This window comes from Chelmon rostratus, chromosome 3 (genome assembly GCF_017976325.1).
Source record: "Chelmon rostratus isolate fCheRos1 chromosome 3, fCheRos1.pri, whole genome shotgun sequence".
NCBI lineage: Eukaryota > Metazoa > Chordata > Actinopteri > Chaetodontiformes > Chaetodontidae > Chelmon > Chelmon rostratus.
This window is the reverse complement of record NC_055660.1, coordinates 22,893,542-22,912,204: the sequence shown is the minus strand read 5'-3', so window position 1 is coordinate 22,912,204 and position 18,663 is coordinate 22,893,542. Positions and strand designations below refer to the sequence as shown.

Here is an 18,663-nt window from a genome sequence, read left to right as displayed (position 1 = left end):
AGTAATGTAAATGTTTTGCCGTTCTGGAGCGGGGAGCTGCAAGGCCACTTTCCATCACATCGACCGAAGCACACAATTTAAGTCACTGTAATGTAATATGTTTGCATTTTATTTTGACTACCTGAGTATACATTAATCTTAAAAAGTGTAAAGAAAATGTTTTTTCACTCTGCTTTAGTACCATTACCAGCTTTTACAGCACATTAATAAACCTGAGTATAGATCCAGAGATTCACAGTGTTATCTTTCCATTCTGGTTCTCTATTTGCACAAATTCTGTTTAATATAAGTGAATGACGTATGGATAGATCTCCTCTTTTGCCCATTAAAAATTAGATTGGTGTTGTGACTCCAGGCCGTTTACCCTTTACTACACTGACAATCCTGTTATAAATGTGCTTGCCAAAACATTTTTGTTCATTTCCTCTCTTTCTATTTATGCTCTGTTACTGGACAGAACCTTTTAAATTATTCTAAGTTGATTAATATGTGATTTAAATTTGAGCCTGTGACAAATGTGACGATCGTGTGTGTGAAACTGTGTAAAGCGTGTAAAAGCAGGACGTGCACCTGTCCGATACACCCCCTCAAATAAAGAAGCCCTCTATGAAAAATATGTATTTGCACTGTCATTCTTTTATAACGGTGCGCGAGAAGGTGTACCCGCCCAGTCATCTTATTGGATGCCATGTCAGTCACGTGAGGCAATCCGGAAGTGGACCATTTTCAGCCGAAAAACAAAACATTCGTGGGTGGTGTGGAGTTATTCAATCTAAGGCTGACGTTACTCGGGTCCACTGGAGTGGCTTCGCTCACTGTACCGCATAACGCGACAGCTTTACCCGGGGTTTGGCAAGATGCTGAGCGCCGCCGCTGCGGAGAGGAACAAGGAGCCCATCCTGGCGGTGCTCCGGGAGAGCGTGAACACCGGGAGACCCCTGCAGGCTCTGGAGATCTCCTCCGGGACCGGCCAGCATGTCACACACTTCGCTCAGGCCCTGCGGAATATCATCTGGCAGCCGTCAGAGTATGACCGCCAGTCTCTAGCCAGGTAAATATAGCAATTACCATTACCGTCGTACCTTAGTAACAGCTTATAAACTCGGGTATTTACGGGATTGATTCATTTCTGCGTAGGAAACTTGAAGAAGGGCTTTGGCCGTTTAGCTCAGGTGTTGTAGTTATTTTAATACTGCTGCTGCAGGACGTGCGCACTGTGCTGGTAAAACGCATGTTGTGTTGGAGGATGCCTGCAGTAACAACAGTGTCTTTTGTTCCCATTCTCAGTATAGAAGCGTACAGAGCCCACTACCAGCTGCACAATGTGAGGCCTGCCATCCACCTGGATGCTTCTCTGCCCCATCAGTACTGGGGAGGAATCCAGCCAGAGAGCCTCGACCTGGTAGTCAACATCAACATGATCCACATTTCTCCGATTGCCTGCACAGAGGTAGGACTGCTGATTTTATACGCGCTCGTTTGCTCACAGTGCTGTGATGGGTCCTATCCAACGATCCAAGGACCAAAAACTGGATGACCAAGTGGGCAACTGCCTCAGGGCCCCTGAAGGTGCCAGGTTAATTTGTTTGTTAGTGCTGTGTCCATCACTAAAGCACAAAGTAAACTGTCATTTAAAGGTCTTATCAGCACCTGCACTCTTACCTAATCTTGAGGCTCTGTGTAGCAGAGGGGCCCCTGGATAAAATCCAGTTTTAAGGCCTTTAATATGTAGGTTTACATTGTGCATACATGGTGCATATTTGTAAACAAATGTGTAATAAATCAAAGTACCACAAAATAATTACCAGTGGGGGCCCTGGGCTCACTTTGGTTTGGGACACCTTAGTGGGTAAATCCAGCCTTGATCCTACTCAAACATAACTGTAGTTTAGATCTCTTAAAGGGGAAGTCTCCAATTATAGGAGCAAAACGCTTTTTTAAAGGTTTTCTTTATTACTTAAAGCAACTTGAGCAAGCAAGTGGAACATGTCACATGTGAATTGTATAAACAATTCAATTCTAAAACATAATCTAAGAGGTGTATGAATATCGAAGTGTTAAAATTCACAAAACCCACTCTGTGATGTCAGTTACACAGCAATATCTAGCTTACATAAAACAATATTAGCCAGAATATGTGACTGGTCATACCAGACCAAGTAAGGCTGTAGCAGCAAAAGCTCTGAGTGTATTGAATTGAGCAAAACTGTTTTTATTGCTTATAAATTCAGCTTTTCATCCCTAAGGGGAAAATTCTCCTCAGATAATAACTGTAGGCAATGCCCCTTTACAATATCTGCCTCCGTCTATAAAAAAGACCCAGAACAAAAAGGGCTGGAGTAGTTGTCCTTCCTGCCACTCCACCCCCACTGCATGTGATGTAATGCTGGTACCTAAGACATCGCTGTTTTCTTCCAGGGTTTATTCAGAGGGGCTGGAGCGGTGCTGAAGCCGCAAGGTCTCCTATTGACATACGGGGTGAGTGCAAAACCATTTCATGCTGTCATAAACATGCACTTAACCACATTCATGACATGTTATTATCACTTATGATCAAATGTAAACATAAAAGTGTGACCGTGCATGCTACATAACGTCTTTTGTCGTTACTCTCAGCCCTATGCAGTGAATGGACAGATCGCCCCTCAGAGTAACGTTGACTTTGACTACAGCCTACGGCAGAGGTACAGGGCTCTGTGTTTTCTGACTCTTTTTTAATGCTGCGTGGAATCTTTTTATGTATGTTGTGTGTTGTTATTACGTGATTTGTAAGGAATTGTGGGTTCTCGCAGGAACCCAGAGTGGGGACTCAGGGACATCTCCCTCCTCAGTTCAGCAGCACAAAGAAATGGTTTGTTCCTGGAGAAGATTGTGAGTAAACAGCTCCTTTAAGCATAATTATTTATTTCTTTTATCTTGTCGCCGGTGTATGATTTGAAATGTTTCCTTTGCTAGGTGGACATGCCAGCAAACAACAAGTGTCTTCTGTTCAGGAAGGAGAGTTTGGTGTGAAGTATCCTGTTGTTCCGGAGCGGGATGGTCCAAACGCCTTAACTTACACCTGGAACTCAAATACATTGCCAAATTTTCCAGAACTGTTAATGAATCGTCTCCCCATAGTCTAACACATACTGACAATAGATGAGAGTCTTTAATGAGAACAGAAATAATGTAATCTCTTATACACTGTATTCTTCTGTATTGCACAGTTGAGTAAAGTTGATCAGGCTCACGTATTTGGTGTTGTGTGTACTGTGTTTACCTTGATACCGCCAACCTGCTCTTTTTATTTCTTCATTCAGTTTGCAGACTGTCAGTAAAACTTAAGTTAGCAGAAGTGCTTCGCAGAGGGAGATATGCGAGAGACAATGCGCTGTACATTAGAGCTTGAAATCAGACATAACAACACAAGGAAACCTATATAAAACACCTATGTAAATGTCTAATATATAAAGAGCCCAATACAAAGTAAACACAATACAATAAAACAGAAAAAAGACATAATATACTGCAGGTGTCTATATCTTCAGCATCACAAGCTAGGCATTTGTTCAGCCTGTGTGGCTGCTACCCCGGCTACTATCTTATGTTTCTGTATACAAGCATACAGAAGACGTCAAAACAAAAAATATCTATATTGAAACTTATTTAAAAAGAGCATTTCAGCACTGATATTACTGGACGCAACACGTGGAATGTTGTACAACCTGTGTTGTCATGAATAAACCTATATTGAACATACAAATGATCTCTCATAACGTCATTAACGTTCAGCATTTGACTTATTTTTGCCTTTTCATTTAAAGAGTTATTAAATGTCAGTTTTTCGTGTTGCAATTCCCTTCAGTGCTAAAGGTGAAGGTGTCCACAGACCCTCTGTGAGCTACCGAGTCTGACTCCTGAGACTTCTATGATGCCTCGCAGGTCTTTTTAACCACAACCTCACGTAGCTTCTTGAGTCTGCGTTCAGTTATGGCTCTGACGTAGCTGTCTGACTGGATGATGGCCATACCATCCTGCACTACACCCATCACCAGCAGAGGGTTTTCCTCCATGGTGATGTTGGGACAGGGACAGCTCCAGTCTATCTTGGCGATAGTCACCTCTAGGTGTTTGGTATTAAAGAAAGTCAAGCCCATTTTTTCATCTCTCAGAACCTCCTCCAAGCTAAAGCGGGCTAACCCAGAGTCCAGATCCTCCACCAGCTCTGTCAGCCGCCCCACAATAGCAAAGTCACTCCGGCATAAGCTGGGCACCATTTTCCCCTTCACCCGGCAGGTCTTACAAGGTTTCCTTTTGGGCTGTGGGCAGTTTGCCTCACACTCCTTCTTGGTGTGGAAGCTGTTGGCATTCCCATGGCAGCCACCATAGGCAAAGGCTTGGCACTGTTTCATGAGGGAATTCCAGGCCCAACGTGGCTCCCAGGCTTTGCAGGGGCCCTGGACAGCAGGCAGGGAGCAGATACCCATCCCCTCTCTCTGACAGGAGGCCTTGCACTCCTCATAAGTCTCAAAGCGGTTGCGGCTGTCGTCACATCCACCGTTGCTGAAGGCCATGCAGGAGCCCAGCTTGCTGTCATAATACCAGTCCACGTGGCGCTCGCCACTGCACACCCTCAGGTCTACTTCAGCCAGGCAGTCTGCCGGTGAGAATGGCCGCCCCATGGGCATCTCAGGATCTTCAGAGAAATCATCATCGGCCCGGCGGATGACAGACAGCGGGTAGTCTGCATGAAGAACTCCCACCGAATTCCGTGCGATGCAGGTGTAGATACCTGTATCCCACACCTGGGCGTTGTAAATGACAAGCTGACCGATGTTGGTGATAACCACATTGCCGTACATCTGGTCAGGCCTCATGACCAGGCGCTCTCGCCGCTCACTCTGTTTCTCCCATGTCACATCAGGTCTGGGGACTCCAATAACGTCACAGTGGAAGCTGACGGTGCCTCCAACATAGATGGACTGGTGGTGAGGGTTGGAGTACAGTGTGGGGGGCATGGGGTCCTCCTGGGAGGATGTCGGGGTGGGGTTAGCTGTAGTGTCCTGAGGCAGTGGACTGGTGTGGGGCCCGGCCAGGTAGAAGCGGCAGGTGATAACAGTTAAAGTCACCCCGCGGATGCAGGCCTCGGCGTCCATGTAGCAGCGGTTGAAGTAGGTGAGGCCGTCTGAGGCGCAGGTGAAGTTGGGCTCTTTCTCGCAGCGGTCCTGGCACTTGCAGATGGGCTGTCCGTCCCAGATGTCACAGATTGCCCCCTGCTGGCTGCAGATAAAGCCCTCGCAGGTAGCGGTGGAGGCGGGGGCATCATTGTCTTTTCCCCCACCCTGCCCATCTGGCTGGGCAGGGGTGCCATCAGAGAAACGTGCAGCCACACAGCTGTTGAGGCCACACACGTTGGTGCAGCATTTCTCAAAGTCGGCACAGTCCTGCGCAGACACACACACACACAAAGCAGCATTTATGAGAGCAAATTTAAACGAACAAAACACGGCACGAAGAGACTGAGATCATGAGTGAGTAACAGTGATGGAGAAAACAAATAACAGCACCTCATCGACGTTGCATTCCCTCTCGCAGGTGCTTTGCGCATCAACCCACAGATTGGAATTCAGCTTGTTGGGACAAAATCCTTCATGTTTGACTTTGGATGCTGCCACACTTGCACACAAAGAAAGTTCGGGTAGTTCACAAACCAAGAGCATCAGCAAATACGCGCACATCCATCCTGATAGTAGTTTATTGGGTGCATTATGCCAACTTTTATCCTTTATACTGCTATCCTCCAAAAGTTGGAAAGTGATTTTATACATTATTGCTCTTGTGCATGAGTCCACCACCGAGTAAATCCATTCCTCCTTTAGGTCTTCAAAGTCGGACTAAGTTTAATATCGACTTTCAAAGGTGCTTGTCCGAAATCAGCTTGCTGCGCGCAGAGAGGAGACTTGCAGCGATCCCAAAGATCAGGACGAGTTCCCGTGAGGCGGACATCTGCTGAACAAAACACATCCCAGAAACGCGTCAAAAAAATGCAGATGGGTTGCATGAAACATTCGCCCTGATAATCAAAACAAAACTCTCGCAACGGTGGGCAAACTCTCATTCGGGTCGATTATCAGCCAACGGCGACATGGGCGAACGAAATGTGCACAATGAGGGAGAGAAAGACGCAACATCAGCCTTTCAGAGTGTGAATGGAGGTGGAAAGGGCAGCCCCTCTGACCGCCCCCATGGTCGTCCAGTGTCTGAAACTCTTATGAAGCAGCACCATGCGCTAAGCAACTGGACAAACATTGTAAAAACATCAAAGAAAACGTGGGGCCGTGGTGGCAAGCTGTCCCAACAACCGTGCGCACGGAGCCACACATTCCGGTGAGAAATCCAACGTTAACTGTGTCCAGACAGCATTTATAGAGGTGTCATTCATAAATAAGGTAATGAGCTGCTTTCTCGCCGAGAGCTGGTGTAGTTGTCGGTTTAGGATGTCATCATCAGTTCTAGTAACATATTTCCAGATGTTTCAGGGCAGCGCAGTCTTGTGCAGACACCAGCTTTCCTGCGCAAATCAAGGAGCAAACTGTTAAAAGTCGCCTGCAGCGCCAGGCGGAAAGCGTGAAACCCAAACACGGGGCGTGTCGTGTCGTGTCTCGCAAAACATGTTGTTTACGTCCTTCAAGTCTAGACGTGGGTCGGTTTAACACCGTCCCTCATTCACACGGAGCTCAGAGATGCCGCGGTCAGGTGGGAAGGCGTAAAGCGCCACATTCTCAATAGCGCGCGTCTCATCTTTGTCCCGGCGCGGCTCCGAGGCGATGAGAAGCAGCACCCCTCATCTTTTCATTGGGAGCGACCCCGCAACCTTTGGCTGACTTTTGACCGCGCTGCATTCATGCGCTGCGGCGATGTGCCGGTGATCCAAAAACCGGCCAATAGAGAGCTGCTAATCAATTCAGCCCCCGCACCCACACACCCACCCACCCCCACCGGGTTTTATTGCACTTGGGCACCGGCCGCCCCGGACTGGACAAAGGGTACAAAAAAATATTCCCACAATCCCCACAGTGACCTTGATAAATGGATGAAAAAAATCACTGCAGCACAAGCTGATGAGAACACAAGTAGTTTTAGCCTTTATTTCGATGCGTGACTGCTTTCAATGAGACAAATCATGATGAATCCCGCATCCAAACCCTTAGACACGCAGCTGTGAGAGCAGCGATCAGTATGAAGCGTTTACATCGTGCTTCAACTGTTCACTCAAGAGTTCTGCTCGCCTATTGTGCTGCTCTCAACGCACACCACAGAAAAGAGGCGCCAGTACAAAACATGCACCAATTTTTTTTATGCCCTGGATGACCCCGTCACAGACGTACAGCCACTGGGAACGTTCAAGTGGAAACACTTGTTAATTATTGTCAATCAGAGGTGGAAAGAAAAGAGAGAATTTCTATCAGGGTAAAAGTTTTTGTGTAGAGTATTGAGTTATTAAAAGAAACACTTTCTGTGCTCCTTCTGAAGTCTTCAAGTTCATCTGACATTCTCGCGTCGTTACCCCCAACACCAGCCGAGCCCCTCATATCATACACGCTTTCATTAGAGCGCTGGAAAAGAAGAATGAACTCAAGCAGGAAGACTACAAATACTCAGAGGAAGAGCAACAGCCAATAAAAGATATTAAAGGAGACAAATGACTTTCCACCTCTGATTCTTACAGTCCCACATATTACCACATGGCCACAAAAAAGTTGCTGATGATTATTGTTTTACATTCATAAATACATATCATTTACATAAAATATCCGAAAAGCAATCAAATTAAAACAAGCCTCTCACCAATGTCCACTGAGTTCACAAGTTCCTGTTCAGACCCGAGACACGATTGCAGCGCTCTGTGAAGGCAAGCCGCCATGGCTTGAGCAAACAATGTGTACATCTGAGTTTGTACCGGGTTTCCTCATCAGCACCAAGCGAGCTCTGAATTGCACCGAGACTTAATTAGAAAGTGATCATGCTGTTGGCGGTTTAAACCAGGTAAAGCAGTGATACAAAAAAATGGCCTGAGAAAGTCAACAGATGTTCAAACCATGGACTGAAGGAGGGTGAATTCATTTGTGCTGGAATTTAGGGCCACCGCAGGAAGTCTTCAAAACGAGACAACTTGGCTCAACTTTGCTGGACAGTTTAACAGATTAAGCAGTGCTAGACTAAGAGGGTCTTTCGATGGATAACTCGTCTGAATTTTTCTTAAGTCTAGTACTAATCTGTCTGGGAAACTAGCCCTGCTCTTCTCAAACATTCAGTTGAAGCCGGTCTTATTTAAAACTGAGCAGGCCTGAGTTTTAAATAAGCGGCTCAGCACCCTTGAGGTCGCAAAGGGAATTTTTATACGGCAGATGAAGGCCAAAGACACACACACACACACACACACACACACACACACACACACACACACACACACACACACACACACACACACACACACACACACACAGAAGTTGTACAATGAAGCAGGTCTCCCAAAACATTCAAGATAAAACAAGCACCTCCGGGATCAATCACCAAACACAGACCAAAACAACTAGCACAAACAGCATATTTACAAGTCCAACTTTAAATACAATCAACACTCCTTTTCCAAATAAAAGATAGCTCATGTCCCTCCACTCATTGTAGTGTTAACAGGAGAGTGATTATCCTTGAATCACATCTGTTGGTCCCAGGGAAATCTTGTTCTGCTTGATCACAGTGAGCCTCTGTCGTAAAGAGTACGGGTAAACGGACATCCACAAGATGGCACCAGCAAGCGCAAAGAGAACAGAAACCAAACCGACCATCCAAGACGGTTCCCAAAGGTCAATGTAAGTTCACAGCTGTATCTGTCTCTGGTGAAGATTGCTGGTCGCTCTCCATGCTTTTCTGTGCCCCACGTGACCTCCTGGAGCAGCAACAACACATTTTATACTGGCCCTATGGAGGCAGCCATCAGTACGCTCCTTCACTATGAAATCTTACAGTTCCCCTTAGAGGACGTCGAGTCCTTTGGTGGACTCTGCGGAGGCCTGAAGGACTTTGAGCGCTTGAGACTGTTGGCTTTGCTTCCGCTGCCGCTTCCGCCTGAGGCTGCGCTGTTGGCCACTGAGTAAGAGCGTCCGTGCATCATGACCGCGTTCATGCCGTTGGCCATAGAGAAAGACTTGAGGTGGGACTTGATGGCCACAGGGAGGGGCAGTTTGTCAATGAGGTGCACCGGTGTGCAGGAGACGATGGAACGGCAGCACAGATCTTGGAGGCTGAAGACTGTGGAAGAAAAGGGGACATGGGTGTTATGACTGGGTGTTATGACTGGGTGTTATGACTGGATGTCACGTCAGATGCATCTACAATACTCTTCAGTACATCTTTCCTACTATTTGGACGTTACAAAAAAGTAGAGACAAAGATGATGCTCTTTGCCAGATGAATGATGAGTTTCACCCATACACATTTCATACTGCTTGCGCTGTAAATGATGTTCATTTTATTTTCTCTTCACTTCTCAGTGCATTGTCAAGCTCTCCAACTATGAAGTTGGAAATGGCTTACATTTACACACCTGGTTGGCGGCTCAATTATGGCAAAAAACATAATCACAATAATTTCATGATTACTGAATACAATTATTCACTGAACTTGGAACCATCATGCATTCACTGAACTCGTCTTTTTAACAGTGGATTTCCTTTAACTTTAAACATGATTCAACTGAAAAACAAATACAAATATAAATGTCTCAATAATATAGACTAGAACAAATATAAAAAATAATTCAATATACAATATGTATTATCATGTTAGTTTTATGTAGCGTATGAAAGGTCAGAAAGGATTGCTGACATATTACTCTCTCATAACTTTTTGGCCTCTCCAAGCAGCGGTAAGTGCATCATTTCAAGTGCCACTAGAGACAATGCTCAGGTTCTTCTGGATAATTCACAGACCTTGCATTGAATGGTTTTCACTGGAACTACTTTCTTCCAAAGAAAAAGTACCAATGAAAACAGTTGACAGTGTGGACTGTGAATTGCCCAGAGTAACTAGCGCACTGTATCTGGGAATTTGCGATGTTTTTGAGTTGTTCAAATGTAATTCGGAAATCATTTGGAGAGTGCAAATGGAATTCCATTCATGTTCAATGCTCTGGGGTGGTGGTCGTAAATATGTCAAAACCAGGAGAAAATACAACTGAAACTTCCTGCCACAATGTTTTGTTGCTTGTGAGAACTGACCCACTTTTTACAGTACAACAAACAAGCATACATTCCTAATCCGTCAGAATTAGCATGCAAAAATGATTAACCAGCTCACCTCTGTTGGGCCTCCAGAATTTCTCCATCCCGTGCCTCATCAGCACAATGCGTGAAAGTTCTGTGAAGGACTCAATGACGTTGAAGTTGCACAGCGGACTGACCTCAAAGAAAGTCATGCTGTTCTTTTCTGCATAAGCCCTTGCCTGCTCCGTTGGCACCTGCCGCTTGAAAGCCAGGTGAAGCCGGTTGCCCACCAGGATCCTGGGTACACCTGGGGCATGCTGATGAAAACAAACAACATTGTTCCTATATTTAGGTAATGTTGCCCAAACTTGTTGTATTTCTGAAACATCTCTCATTCTAAGTTGCAAAAATACACAATGCTATTTCACAGGGATGGAAGGACATCGGCACAGGACATTTCCTGTATTTATTTGTCCACCACAAATAGTTGAATGATTACCTCGTCAATTTCCCGGATCCAGCGGTCAATGCCATCAAACGACCAGCCATTAGTGATGTCATACACAAGCAGGATGCCCTGTGGAATAAAAGCTTAACATGTTAGCATACACACACACACACACACACACACACACACACACACATATATATACATATATATATATATATATATATATATATATATATATATACACATACAGGATGACACAATGAGGGAGAAAGCACCAGATTTCCTCACCTGTGCTCCACGAGAGTATGACCTGAAGATGGTGCAGAATCTGCCTTGTCCTGATGTGTCCCTGTTGAAGACGAAGACAAAGGCACACACACACAGGAGTGTGTATGTAAGTCACCCAATATGGTTTGTCAGCCAAAGGTTTGTTACCGCAGCCACTACTGATTTGATATTTCCATATTGCAAAAAACACTTACCATAGCTCTAATTTCACTCTTCTCCCATCCAGCAGGATTGTGGTGGTCTTGTAATCAATACCTGAGATTACAAGCAATACACACAGAGTTAGTTCATGTTGGCCTTTCCATGTCTTTGAATTGATGCAGAGATCGTTCCTCACCACTGCTGTAGGCGTAGGGAGACTCGACTGATCCGTCTTGCAAACTGTCCAAGATTTCTCCCTTCCCAACGTCGCTGTCTCCCACAAGAAGGAATTTCAGGAGATAATCGTAACTCTTGACAGGACTACTCTGGGTCCCCATCATCCCACGCATTGGATCCGGATCACAGAGAGCTTTTTAAGCTCGTCAGACGTCCACTGTTCGGGGCAAGGGACAAACCAAACGGTCCCCAACAGTGGCAACTGCTAGCTAAAGGCAGGCGACCGCGGTTAACGTGCACTAACCAGCTAGCGGGTGCACGACCCACAATTTACATCAACTCTGTCCTCTGTAACGTCTAACACATGAAATAATTTCCTGATCCGAGTGGAATATGTCCAGCAAGCCTTTCAGTGTATGCTATTAGCACTGGAAGCCGACTCCAGACACCGCCGACGTAACGTCAATGTTCACATTAACAATCAAAACAACCTTAACTAGCTGTTAGCTGGTTCGTTAGCTAGCCAGCTAAGGCGAATGGGAATAACGCATTCAAGCACAGACAGGAAACAGTAAAAACGGGGCGTTTGAGTCCTACATAAAACGACCACCTACCGAACCAAATACTACTATTCCACTTTATTTATAAACAAAAAGAAACAACGAGGGACGTTCAGCTTTCGCGTACAACGACTTCAGGACTGTGCTGGAACTTCCTGGTCCTGACGTCATTAACTGCGTAACATCCGGGTATGATTTTAAAAATAAAAGAAAAACAAAATGTTATTTTACAACTTATTGGTAGTTTAATTATTTTATTTGCCAGATTTCAGATACATTAGCCCAAGTTCTCAAATATGGCCAGATAATTTAATTTGGTCTTTCAAACTATGAAATTACGTCAAGACTCTTAAGCACATCAGTGTCAATAAATATGTACATATAATTGATCTGGAGTTATCAAAAAAAAGTAAAATGACTATTCCTTTTGGACCTTATTTCCGCTTTATTGTGATTCAATGTCTAGATTTATTTAATATGTAATACGAATAGCCTACATGGTACTTTATTGTTTACACATAACAATAATGATACAGCTGATGTTTTGGCTCTGTTGCCCTTATTCTACGAACGATACACGTTTTATTGAATGATTTCCGTGCTATCCATTCCAATTCAATGGAGAGGGGAATGTCACGTTATGACATACTTCACAAACCCAAACTGGTCAATGACACATAGAAAGGTATTGCCAGTAAAGCATGATTATCACTGGTCACCTCTCATTGGTTGCTCTTGATTGGCACTTGCAGCAGCTGTGGGGATTCTCTCTTGATTGCAGAATACAAAAGCCAGGTGAAACACCACTGTCACACTCAACATTTAGGTGAGGGGTCAGCTTCAGAGGCAGCTGTTGGAGGGAAAATGGAGCTGGTGTATGCTGGGCTTTACTTAGTGCTGTTTTTTGTTGCCTCTAGTTATCAGTTTAGAAGTGGCTCTGGGTATGGCCGATTTGTGGACGATCCTGAATTAGAGTGGGAGAGAATGGAGAAAGTGATAGGTGAAGAAATGGCATATGAAGTCCCTGCACCTGAAACCAAATTCTGGAGGAGTGCTTCGGGTGGATCTTCAACACCTGAAGCAAAGAAGGTCCCTGCATATATGATTGTCCCAGCCTCCAAGGTCCAGAAAGAGGTTTTCAAACCAGAAAAGGGTGCCAGACCCCTCCCTAACTCGGTTAAGGAAATGTTACTTGCGGCTTCTACTGCTGTAACAGCAGCCACAGCCAGAACAAAGTTGATTGAAATCCTGTGCCATGTTGACAGAATGTATGTAAGAATCCAGAGAGATATCTTTAAGACAAGGGATGCATACAAATATTTGAAACTAGGCACCTGTCCTGTCAACCAAGGTAACAAAGAACATTACTACCTTCTGTACCTTCTGACAACTGACTGCGGCTTCAAGAAAGAGGTTGGAAAAGGTTTTTTTGTTTTCAATAAGTACAATTTTGTGCTTTATGTCGACAAACAACAACTGACACAAATGTATGTTCCAGAGTACTGTTGATGAACGGTATGTTCGCAATGTGCTCCACTACAAGCCACCTGGTCCATTTTTAAGGGAGATGCCATTTGACATTCCACTGAAATGTGCATTTCCCAGGTAATTTTGTTTTGGCTAGATGATCCTGTGATTGCTGTTATCCAATTTTGTATTAACACAAGTTTTCACTTGACTGTTTCACAGGTTTTTTCACTCCTTCAAAGTTGGCTTCTATCCCAGACTGCAGGGAGGCACAGTTTTCAGAGCACTCCAACCAAAAAGTAGTTTTACTGTCACTCCTCAAGATGGTATGTTTCTTTCTTTAAATGTGAATCAATTCCTTTTGACATGTGATAGCATTCTTAAGATGCGAAGCTGCTGATTAGTGTCACCACCTCAACCTTTTTCCTGACAAGATTTTCTGATGCAAAATGCTTAGGTTAACAGCTGGAGCAGCATCTAAAGTCATACGTTGGTGGAGCACAAAGATATTAAAATTAACCTGACTGGACAGTCATCAGTCTAGATATTTACTTTGGACAGAAGTAAATATTGTACAATATCCTTGAAGTTAATGATGTGGCATGATGGAAAATGACAGCTTAAAATGTGAACTAAGAGCAGGATAAACTATGAAGGTGGTATTAGTTGGTTCAGTTGATCTTAAATGGAAAATTTGGAATCCCACAGAGCAAATCCATTTTCTCAAACTGTTAATGGTTCTGCATATGAGGGGAAAACAAAGGAAACTGGCAAACTTGTGACATCAGAGGTTCAGCTTCATTTGAGCTAAGCACACCTGTAATTGACACAAATGGCAATGTTGCATTCAAAACTGGAGACTCATTTTAAACAATTTTAATAGCAACATAGCTCACAGACCATTTATACCTTTTTTGAAGTTACATAAAAATATGTGTGCATACAATGCTGCATGTATTGAAAGTACCATCTGGAATTCATTGCTGCATTCAGACATTTCCACACAAACATTCCTCCCTCTGGGTTTGACTGGTATGTTGACTTGTTCAGTGACTGACGTTGCTCACTTTTGCCACAGCATCAGGGAATGAAATCACAGGTGCCAAAGCATACATCTTGGGCCAGCCAATGTACTTTGAGGCCAAACAACCTGAAGGCACAGCAAAATCTAGTCAGAGGCTGTACATCCACAAGTGCTTCATAACAGCCTCCAAAGACTCCAATTCAAATCCAAAATATACAGTCATTGACAACCAAGGGTAAGATGTACATTATTTCAGAGTAAGATGGCCATGATCACCTGGGAGGTAATGTGGAGGTAAACATGCGTGTTTTCTCTAACTGCAGCTGTATGATTGACGGCAAGGTGACAGACCAGTCAAAATTCCTCACTGGGACCTCAAAGATGGTCCAGAAATTCAGCGTGGGCGCCTTGACTTTCCAACAAACAGTTCCCACTTCGTCGTCTTCACAGGTACGGTCAAGAGCAAGTGGGACAAATCTCTACTGTCTCTATGGAGAACGCATGCTAACACTGAAACCTGATGTCTTTCAGCAACTCTACATGCACTGCGAGGTCTCTGTGGAGAAACTTAGCCCGACGCAGAGTTCAAAGGCTTGCAATTATGACCCAGCTACCAAAAAGTGAGTTGAAATGCTTCATGTGTGCTTAAACAAATGGAGCTTTTTTTTTTTCTTCACTCAGTTGGACTGCAACCTGCTGTGTTTTGACTGGGTGACCTTTTATTCATGTTTTAGGTGGAAGGAGCTGTATGGTGATGACTCTGTGTGCACCTGCTGTGACTCCACCTGCTCCTCGGCACAGACTAAAGGCAAGTTTCCCTTTTTGTGTTTACATAGTTCTTGCGCGGGGTGGAAAAACCTGTCTGATATACAGCAGCTGTATTCATGAGCCTCAAATTGGCCCAGGGCTTAACATGAGCATCGGCCATTTCAAGAAGCATTTTGCTGTCATGTACAGGCGGTTTCAATGCAAATCCCTTTGCTTGCTTATCTCTTGACAATCAAGCAGTCTTGCAGAAATACTTACAAGCCGCTCTTCCACAAATTTAAGCTGTATGGTGTCTTATTTCAACAGCTTCCAGGAATATAATCTCCAGCCACTCTTGGAATGTCGATTTGTGGAGCAAGGATGGATACGCAGAGGCTAACCCCCGGATGAAATCCTTTGACACTGACACTTTCAGTTTGGAGGACCCAGACTTGGCCGAGCACGAAGACTTCCTGAAGTACTGGGAGCATGATTACTAAATTGAAGTGTCATATGGAAATAATCAGAAATTTTAAATAAATCAGTTGCTTTATCTTGTACTTAATGTTTCTCTTGCATGATATGCCTTTGCTTAATGAATAGACCATAACTCAACACTGTTGGCGTAAAGAGATTAAAACTTAAACACTTAACTTTTACAACATTTTTTGAAAATGAAACACGTGGCACTGTCACTACACTAATCAGTGTAATCATGTATCAGCATGTGTGCATTTCTAAGCATTTCCTGGAAATGCATCACAGAATTTCTGTAGATACAGCTGTGAACCACAAGGGGATGGAAGAGATTCACAGGCTCTGCTTGAGTGAATTCAGCAGGGAGTTCAATAACCTTCCGAGCTAAAGGGTTCCCGATGAGAACGTGGCGCAGCATCTTTTTCTCAAGGCTTTTCTCCATGAAGTCCAGCAAGTCTCGTAGCCGACGAGCCACGAAGCTGGGTTTCCACTGTGATGGGTCTTTGGTCAAAAGCAGATGCATTAGTGCCGTTTTAAAATGAAAATCCTTGAGGTCACAACTCCCTGACAGTGCCGTCTGTCGCTTGTGAAGGAAACATGCAATTTCAAGTGTTTGTCTGTGGCATGAGTTTTCAGGCAGGCGTTTAGAAATGTGCTCTATGAAACGATCTTCGTAGCTGGTCAGGGAGAACGTCCAGAAAGCATCTAAACTGTTTGGGGAGCAGGGAGTAACGAAGAAATGAGCATCAGCGTTGTATTTAACCACGGGATTCATGCTGAAGCGGACCTTCTTCCCTGATCTGAATCGAACTACTACAGCACCTGGAGCATCAATGTAGCGAATGCTCAGTTCAAACTCATACTTGTGTGAAATGAGTGCCCATGCTTGTTTGATGGTGCTCTGAAACCACCTGGTAACCTGTGATTTTGACAGGAATGGAGAGTTCTTCACGCAGAGAGGGCCATCACAAACCTCAGTCACTCTCACCTGTGCTTTCTCAGTGTCACAGTGCAGCAGGCAGACCATATCATCCGCATCAGGAGACTGACATTGGCAGCCGTTCTGGACTTTATTTTCCACCAGCTTTATTTGACCACAGACCTGCATGTATGGCAGCAGATCACTCGCCTGGTTGTTCCAGAGCAGACACTGAAAACGATACGGATCAGGTGGGCTGAAGGGGACGATGATATCGCACACATCCACCATCTGAAAGTCCTCAATCACCATGCCGCCATTTCTATCACAGACGGTCCTCATGGCATCCAATAGATCACTTGCAAACCCCTCCAAGAACTCCCTCCACTTCTTATCGGATGCGACTTGAACACATTTAGAATGAAATCGCTGCAGAGTGTCACTGTCTGGCAGCGACACTTCAGCAGCAGTGCAGACCACCGGGAAGGGCCTGGTTTCTTCTTGTTTGATTTGTGAGGTTCTCCGGAAGCAGTTCCTAAACACGCGGATCATGGAAATGATGGAGAAGGCGTTCCACATGTACCAGAGGTAATCACGCTCCCAGTCGGCGATGGCTGCCTCTGAAGTTTCATTTTCTGATGTCTTGGTGTGAAGATGTGACAGGGGTGACTCTTCCTCCTGTTCTTGTTGCCCCTGCGGTCCACTTGGGTCTCTAAAAGAGCCATCGGTCTGGCTATCTTTGCTCTTTTGCTCCTGGTCAACTAGTGAAGTCTTCAGAACAGTCTCATGTGCACTTCTGGAGTCTTGTAGCCGATCAGCCCTGTCTTCTTCTGAATATTGTTTGGTGACAGTCACCTCTTCTAAGACTGGCTTTTGCTCTTTTTCAGCATCATGCTGGTCAGGCAGATTTTGCTCCTTGAGAACGTTTTTCACGTCATCCCGAGGCACGTTCTTCTCAGCTTGTGTCATTTCCTCACTAACAGGTGCCATTTTGTGGTCCAGTTGATCTCCTCTCAGCAGCCTCTCTTCATGCTTTTGCACGGCCACCATGGTGATATCATCCCATTCCTCAACCCCGGGGTCATCCCTCGGACACGTAAGAAGACTCAGCGCCACCACAAACACTCGCAGGATATCTTGCATCGTCAATACTGTCTGTGAACAAGTCGAACAGCATAAAGAATTAATACAAATCATTTCTGTGATTTTAAAAAGTGCAGTAGTGTTATTTGAAATATGCGAAAACAAAAGTGGCTAAAAATCCATGCAGTTATTTGTAAAAATGCCCAATGAGAAATGCTCCTGCTGGCAAATGTCACAATGATGCAAAGCGAGGAGGATAGAAGCTACTTCCTCGATGTCCTAAAAGCATCTTCTCTATTCATTCTCAGTCATTACACTGTATATCAAACGCCATTTACTCCTGCACGTAACATTAAAGGAAAAGAACAAGAATACGCACCAAAAGAATCGGTCGGTTATCTCACTGATACGATGTTCCGGTAATGTGTGAATAGGTGCAAAGGAGGAAGCAAGAGACTAACCTTTCACAGCCAAAGAGCTCTCTTCCTAATTTAGACGTAGCTGTAGGTCGCCTCTCATGACTTATTTCCTGCACACCCTGCCCATGTGTTCTGCTGCGACACTTCTGTGCAACACAGATGAAAACAGACAGTGCAGACTTCCTGTAAGTTTAACTGCACATTCACAATCTGAAATGAACCGTTTACTCTGAGTCGTTGCATGAATCATACCTACTTAAAAGACAACATATTATACAATGTCATGACGGAGCAAACATTAGGCCACCTACTATTGTCGACATGATTTGTGTCTAGAGTAAACCCCTGCCTTTTATCCTCTCGTGGCTTTCTAACTGGTTTGTCGAGCTCTGTCTCACTGAGCAGGTGCAGTTGAGTTCAAAGGGCTAAATGAGATGAAGCAAAATAAAATCCCTTGGAGATTTAATAATTGTCATTTTTGCATGTGATAAGTGTTTGCCCTTTGATTTATTTGTTTCTGATCAAAACACAAACCGATTCAATCTTCATCTCTTAGACAACAACCAAATTTTCCAGCCAAAACCACAGATATTTGAATGGTTTGCTGCCATTTTTGCATGTCTGGATCATTATGCTTGAGCCGAACAACACTTCGCCTCCCGG

At 44.5% G+C, this 18,663-nt stretch overlaps 5 protein-coding genes across 7 annotated transcripts; 2 read left to right on the top strand and 3 right to left on the bottom strand.

Moving 5' to 3' along the window:
• Positions 1 to 723: 723 nt before the first annotated feature.
• mettl26 (methyltransferase like 26) lies at positions 724 to 3,732 on the top strand. Its single transcript, XM_041933389.1, has 6 exons — positions 724 to 1,051; positions 1,288 to 1,450; positions 2,419 to 2,478; positions 2,617 to 2,684; positions 2,793 to 2,871; positions 2,956 to 3,732. Exons 1-6 carry the CDS (start codon positions 858 to 860, stop codon positions 3,010 to 3,012), a joined length of 621 nt encoding a protein of 206 aa, XP_041789323.1. The 5' UTR covers positions 724 to 857; the 3' UTR covers positions 3,013 to 3,732.
• wfikkn1 (WAP, follistatin/kazal, immunoglobulin, kunitz and netrin domain containing 1) lies at positions 3,149 to 5,923 on the bottom strand. The gene is made up of 2 exons (XM_041933388.1): positions 5,550 to 5,923; positions 3,149 to 5,426 (listed from the first exon to the last, which is right to left on the bottom strand). Exons 1-2 carry the CDS (start codon positions 5,808 to 5,810, stop codon positions 3,909 to 3,911), a joined length of 1,779 nt encoding a protein of 592 aa, XP_041789322.1. The 5' UTR covers positions 5,811 to 5,923; the 3' UTR covers positions 3,149 to 3,908.
• A 1,187-nt stretch (positions 5,924 to 7,110) lies between these two features.
• On the bottom strand, positions 7,111 to 12,016 carry LOC121603937 (ras-related protein Rab-40C-like). The gene is made up of 6 exons (XM_041933261.1): positions 11,324 to 12,016; positions 11,181 to 11,241; positions 10,987 to 11,047; positions 10,747 to 10,824; positions 10,342 to 10,564; positions 7,111 to 9,294 (listed from the first exon to the last, which is right to left on the bottom strand). Exons 1-6 carry the CDS (start codon positions 11,475 to 11,477, stop codon positions 8,996 to 8,998), a joined length of 876 nt encoding a protein of 291 aa, XP_041789195.1. The 5' UTR covers positions 11,478 to 12,016; the 3' UTR covers positions 7,111 to 8,995.
• Positions 12,017 to 12,728: 712 nt separating this feature from the next.
• zp3c (zona pellucida glycoprotein 3c) lies at positions 12,729 to 15,602 on the top strand. Its single transcript, XM_041933585.1, has 8 exons — positions 12,729 to 13,277; positions 13,363 to 13,469; positions 13,554 to 13,657; positions 14,410 to 14,590; positions 14,679 to 14,805; positions 14,887 to 14,975; positions 15,090 to 15,163; positions 15,430 to 15,602. Exons 1-8 carry the CDS (start codon positions 12,729 to 12,731, stop codon positions 15,600 to 15,602), a joined length of 1,404 nt encoding a protein of 467 aa, XP_041789519.1.
• Positions 14,193 to 18,103, bottom strand: LOC121604150 (inositol 1,4,5-trisphosphate receptor-interacting protein). Of its 3 annotated transcripts, XR_006006733.1 has the most exons (3): positions 17,961 to 18,035; positions 15,382 to 17,653; positions 14,193 to 14,481 (listed from the first exon to the last, which is right to left on the bottom strand). XR_006006733.1 is itself a non-coding variant. In XM_041933584.1 (2 exons), the coding sequence occupies exon 2, from the start codon at positions 17,639 to 17,641 to the stop codon at positions 15,803 to 15,805; it is 1,839 nt and encodes a 612-aa protein (XP_041789518.1). In that variant the 5' UTR covers positions 17,642 to 17,653; positions 18,043 to 18,103; the 3' UTR covers positions 14,193 to 15,802. The 3 variants fall into 3 exon arrangements, 2 of the variants coding, with proteins under 2 accessions (XP_041789518.1, XP_041789517.1); XM_041933584.1 differs by lacking the exon at positions 17,961 to 18,035 and adding an exon at positions 18,043 to 18,103 and having other exon boundaries at positions 14,193 to 17,653; XM_041933583.1 differs by having other exon boundaries at positions 14,193 to 17,653.
• Positions 18,104 to 18,663: the final 560 nt, after the last annotated feature.

Bases quoted from the DNA above. Each gene is read 5' to 3' on its own strand.
- wfikkn1 (XM_041933388.1), bottom strand. From the start codon at position 5,810: ATGTATAAAATCACTTTCCAACTTTTGGAGGATAGCAGTATAAAGGAT. The intron at 5,427-5,549 runs GTGCTGTTATTT...GTGTCTGCGCAG, and splicing joins GGGAATGCAACGTCGATGAG to GACTGTGCCGACTTTGAGAA.
- zp3c (XM_041933585.1), top strand. From the start codon at position 12,729: ATGGAGCTGGTGTATGCTGGGCTTTACTTAGTGCTGTTTTTTGTTGCC. The intron at 13,470-13,553 runs GTAATTTTGTTT...ACTGTTTCACAG, and splicing joins CTGAAATGTGCATTTCCCAG to GTTTTTTCACTCCTTCAAAG. The intron at 13,658-14,409 runs GTATGTTTCTTT...CTTTTGCCACAG, and splicing joins TACTGTCACTCCTCAAGATG to CATCAGGGAATGAAATCACA.
- LOC121603937 (XM_041933261.1), bottom strand. From the start codon at position 11,477: ATGCGTGGGATGATGGGGACCCAGAGTAGTCCTGTCAAGAGTTACGAT. The intron at 10,825-10,986 runs GTGAGGAAATCT...TTTATTCCACAG, and splicing joins CATACTCTCGTGGAGCACAG to GGCATCCTGCTTGTGTATGA. The intron at 9,295-10,341 runs GTGAGCTGGTTA...TTTCTTCCACAG, and splicing joins ATTCTGGAGGCCCAACAGAG to TCTTCAGCCTCCAAGATCTG.
- LOC121604150 (XM_041933584.1), bottom strand. From the start codon at position 17,641: ATGCAAGATATCCTGCGAGTGTTTGTGGTGGCGCTGAGTCTTCTTACG.
- mettl26 (XM_041933389.1), top strand. From the start codon at position 858: ATGCTGAGCGCCGCCGCTGCGGAGAGGAACAAGGAGCCCATCCTGGCG. The intron at 2,479-2,616 runs GTGAGTGCAAAA...CGTTACTCTCAG, and splicing joins GTCTCCTATTGACATACGGG to CCCTATGCAGTGAATGGACA. The intron at 2,685-2,792 runs GTACAGGGCTCT...GGGTTCTCGCAG, and splicing joins GACTACAGCCTACGGCAGAG to GAACCCAGAGTGGGGACTCA.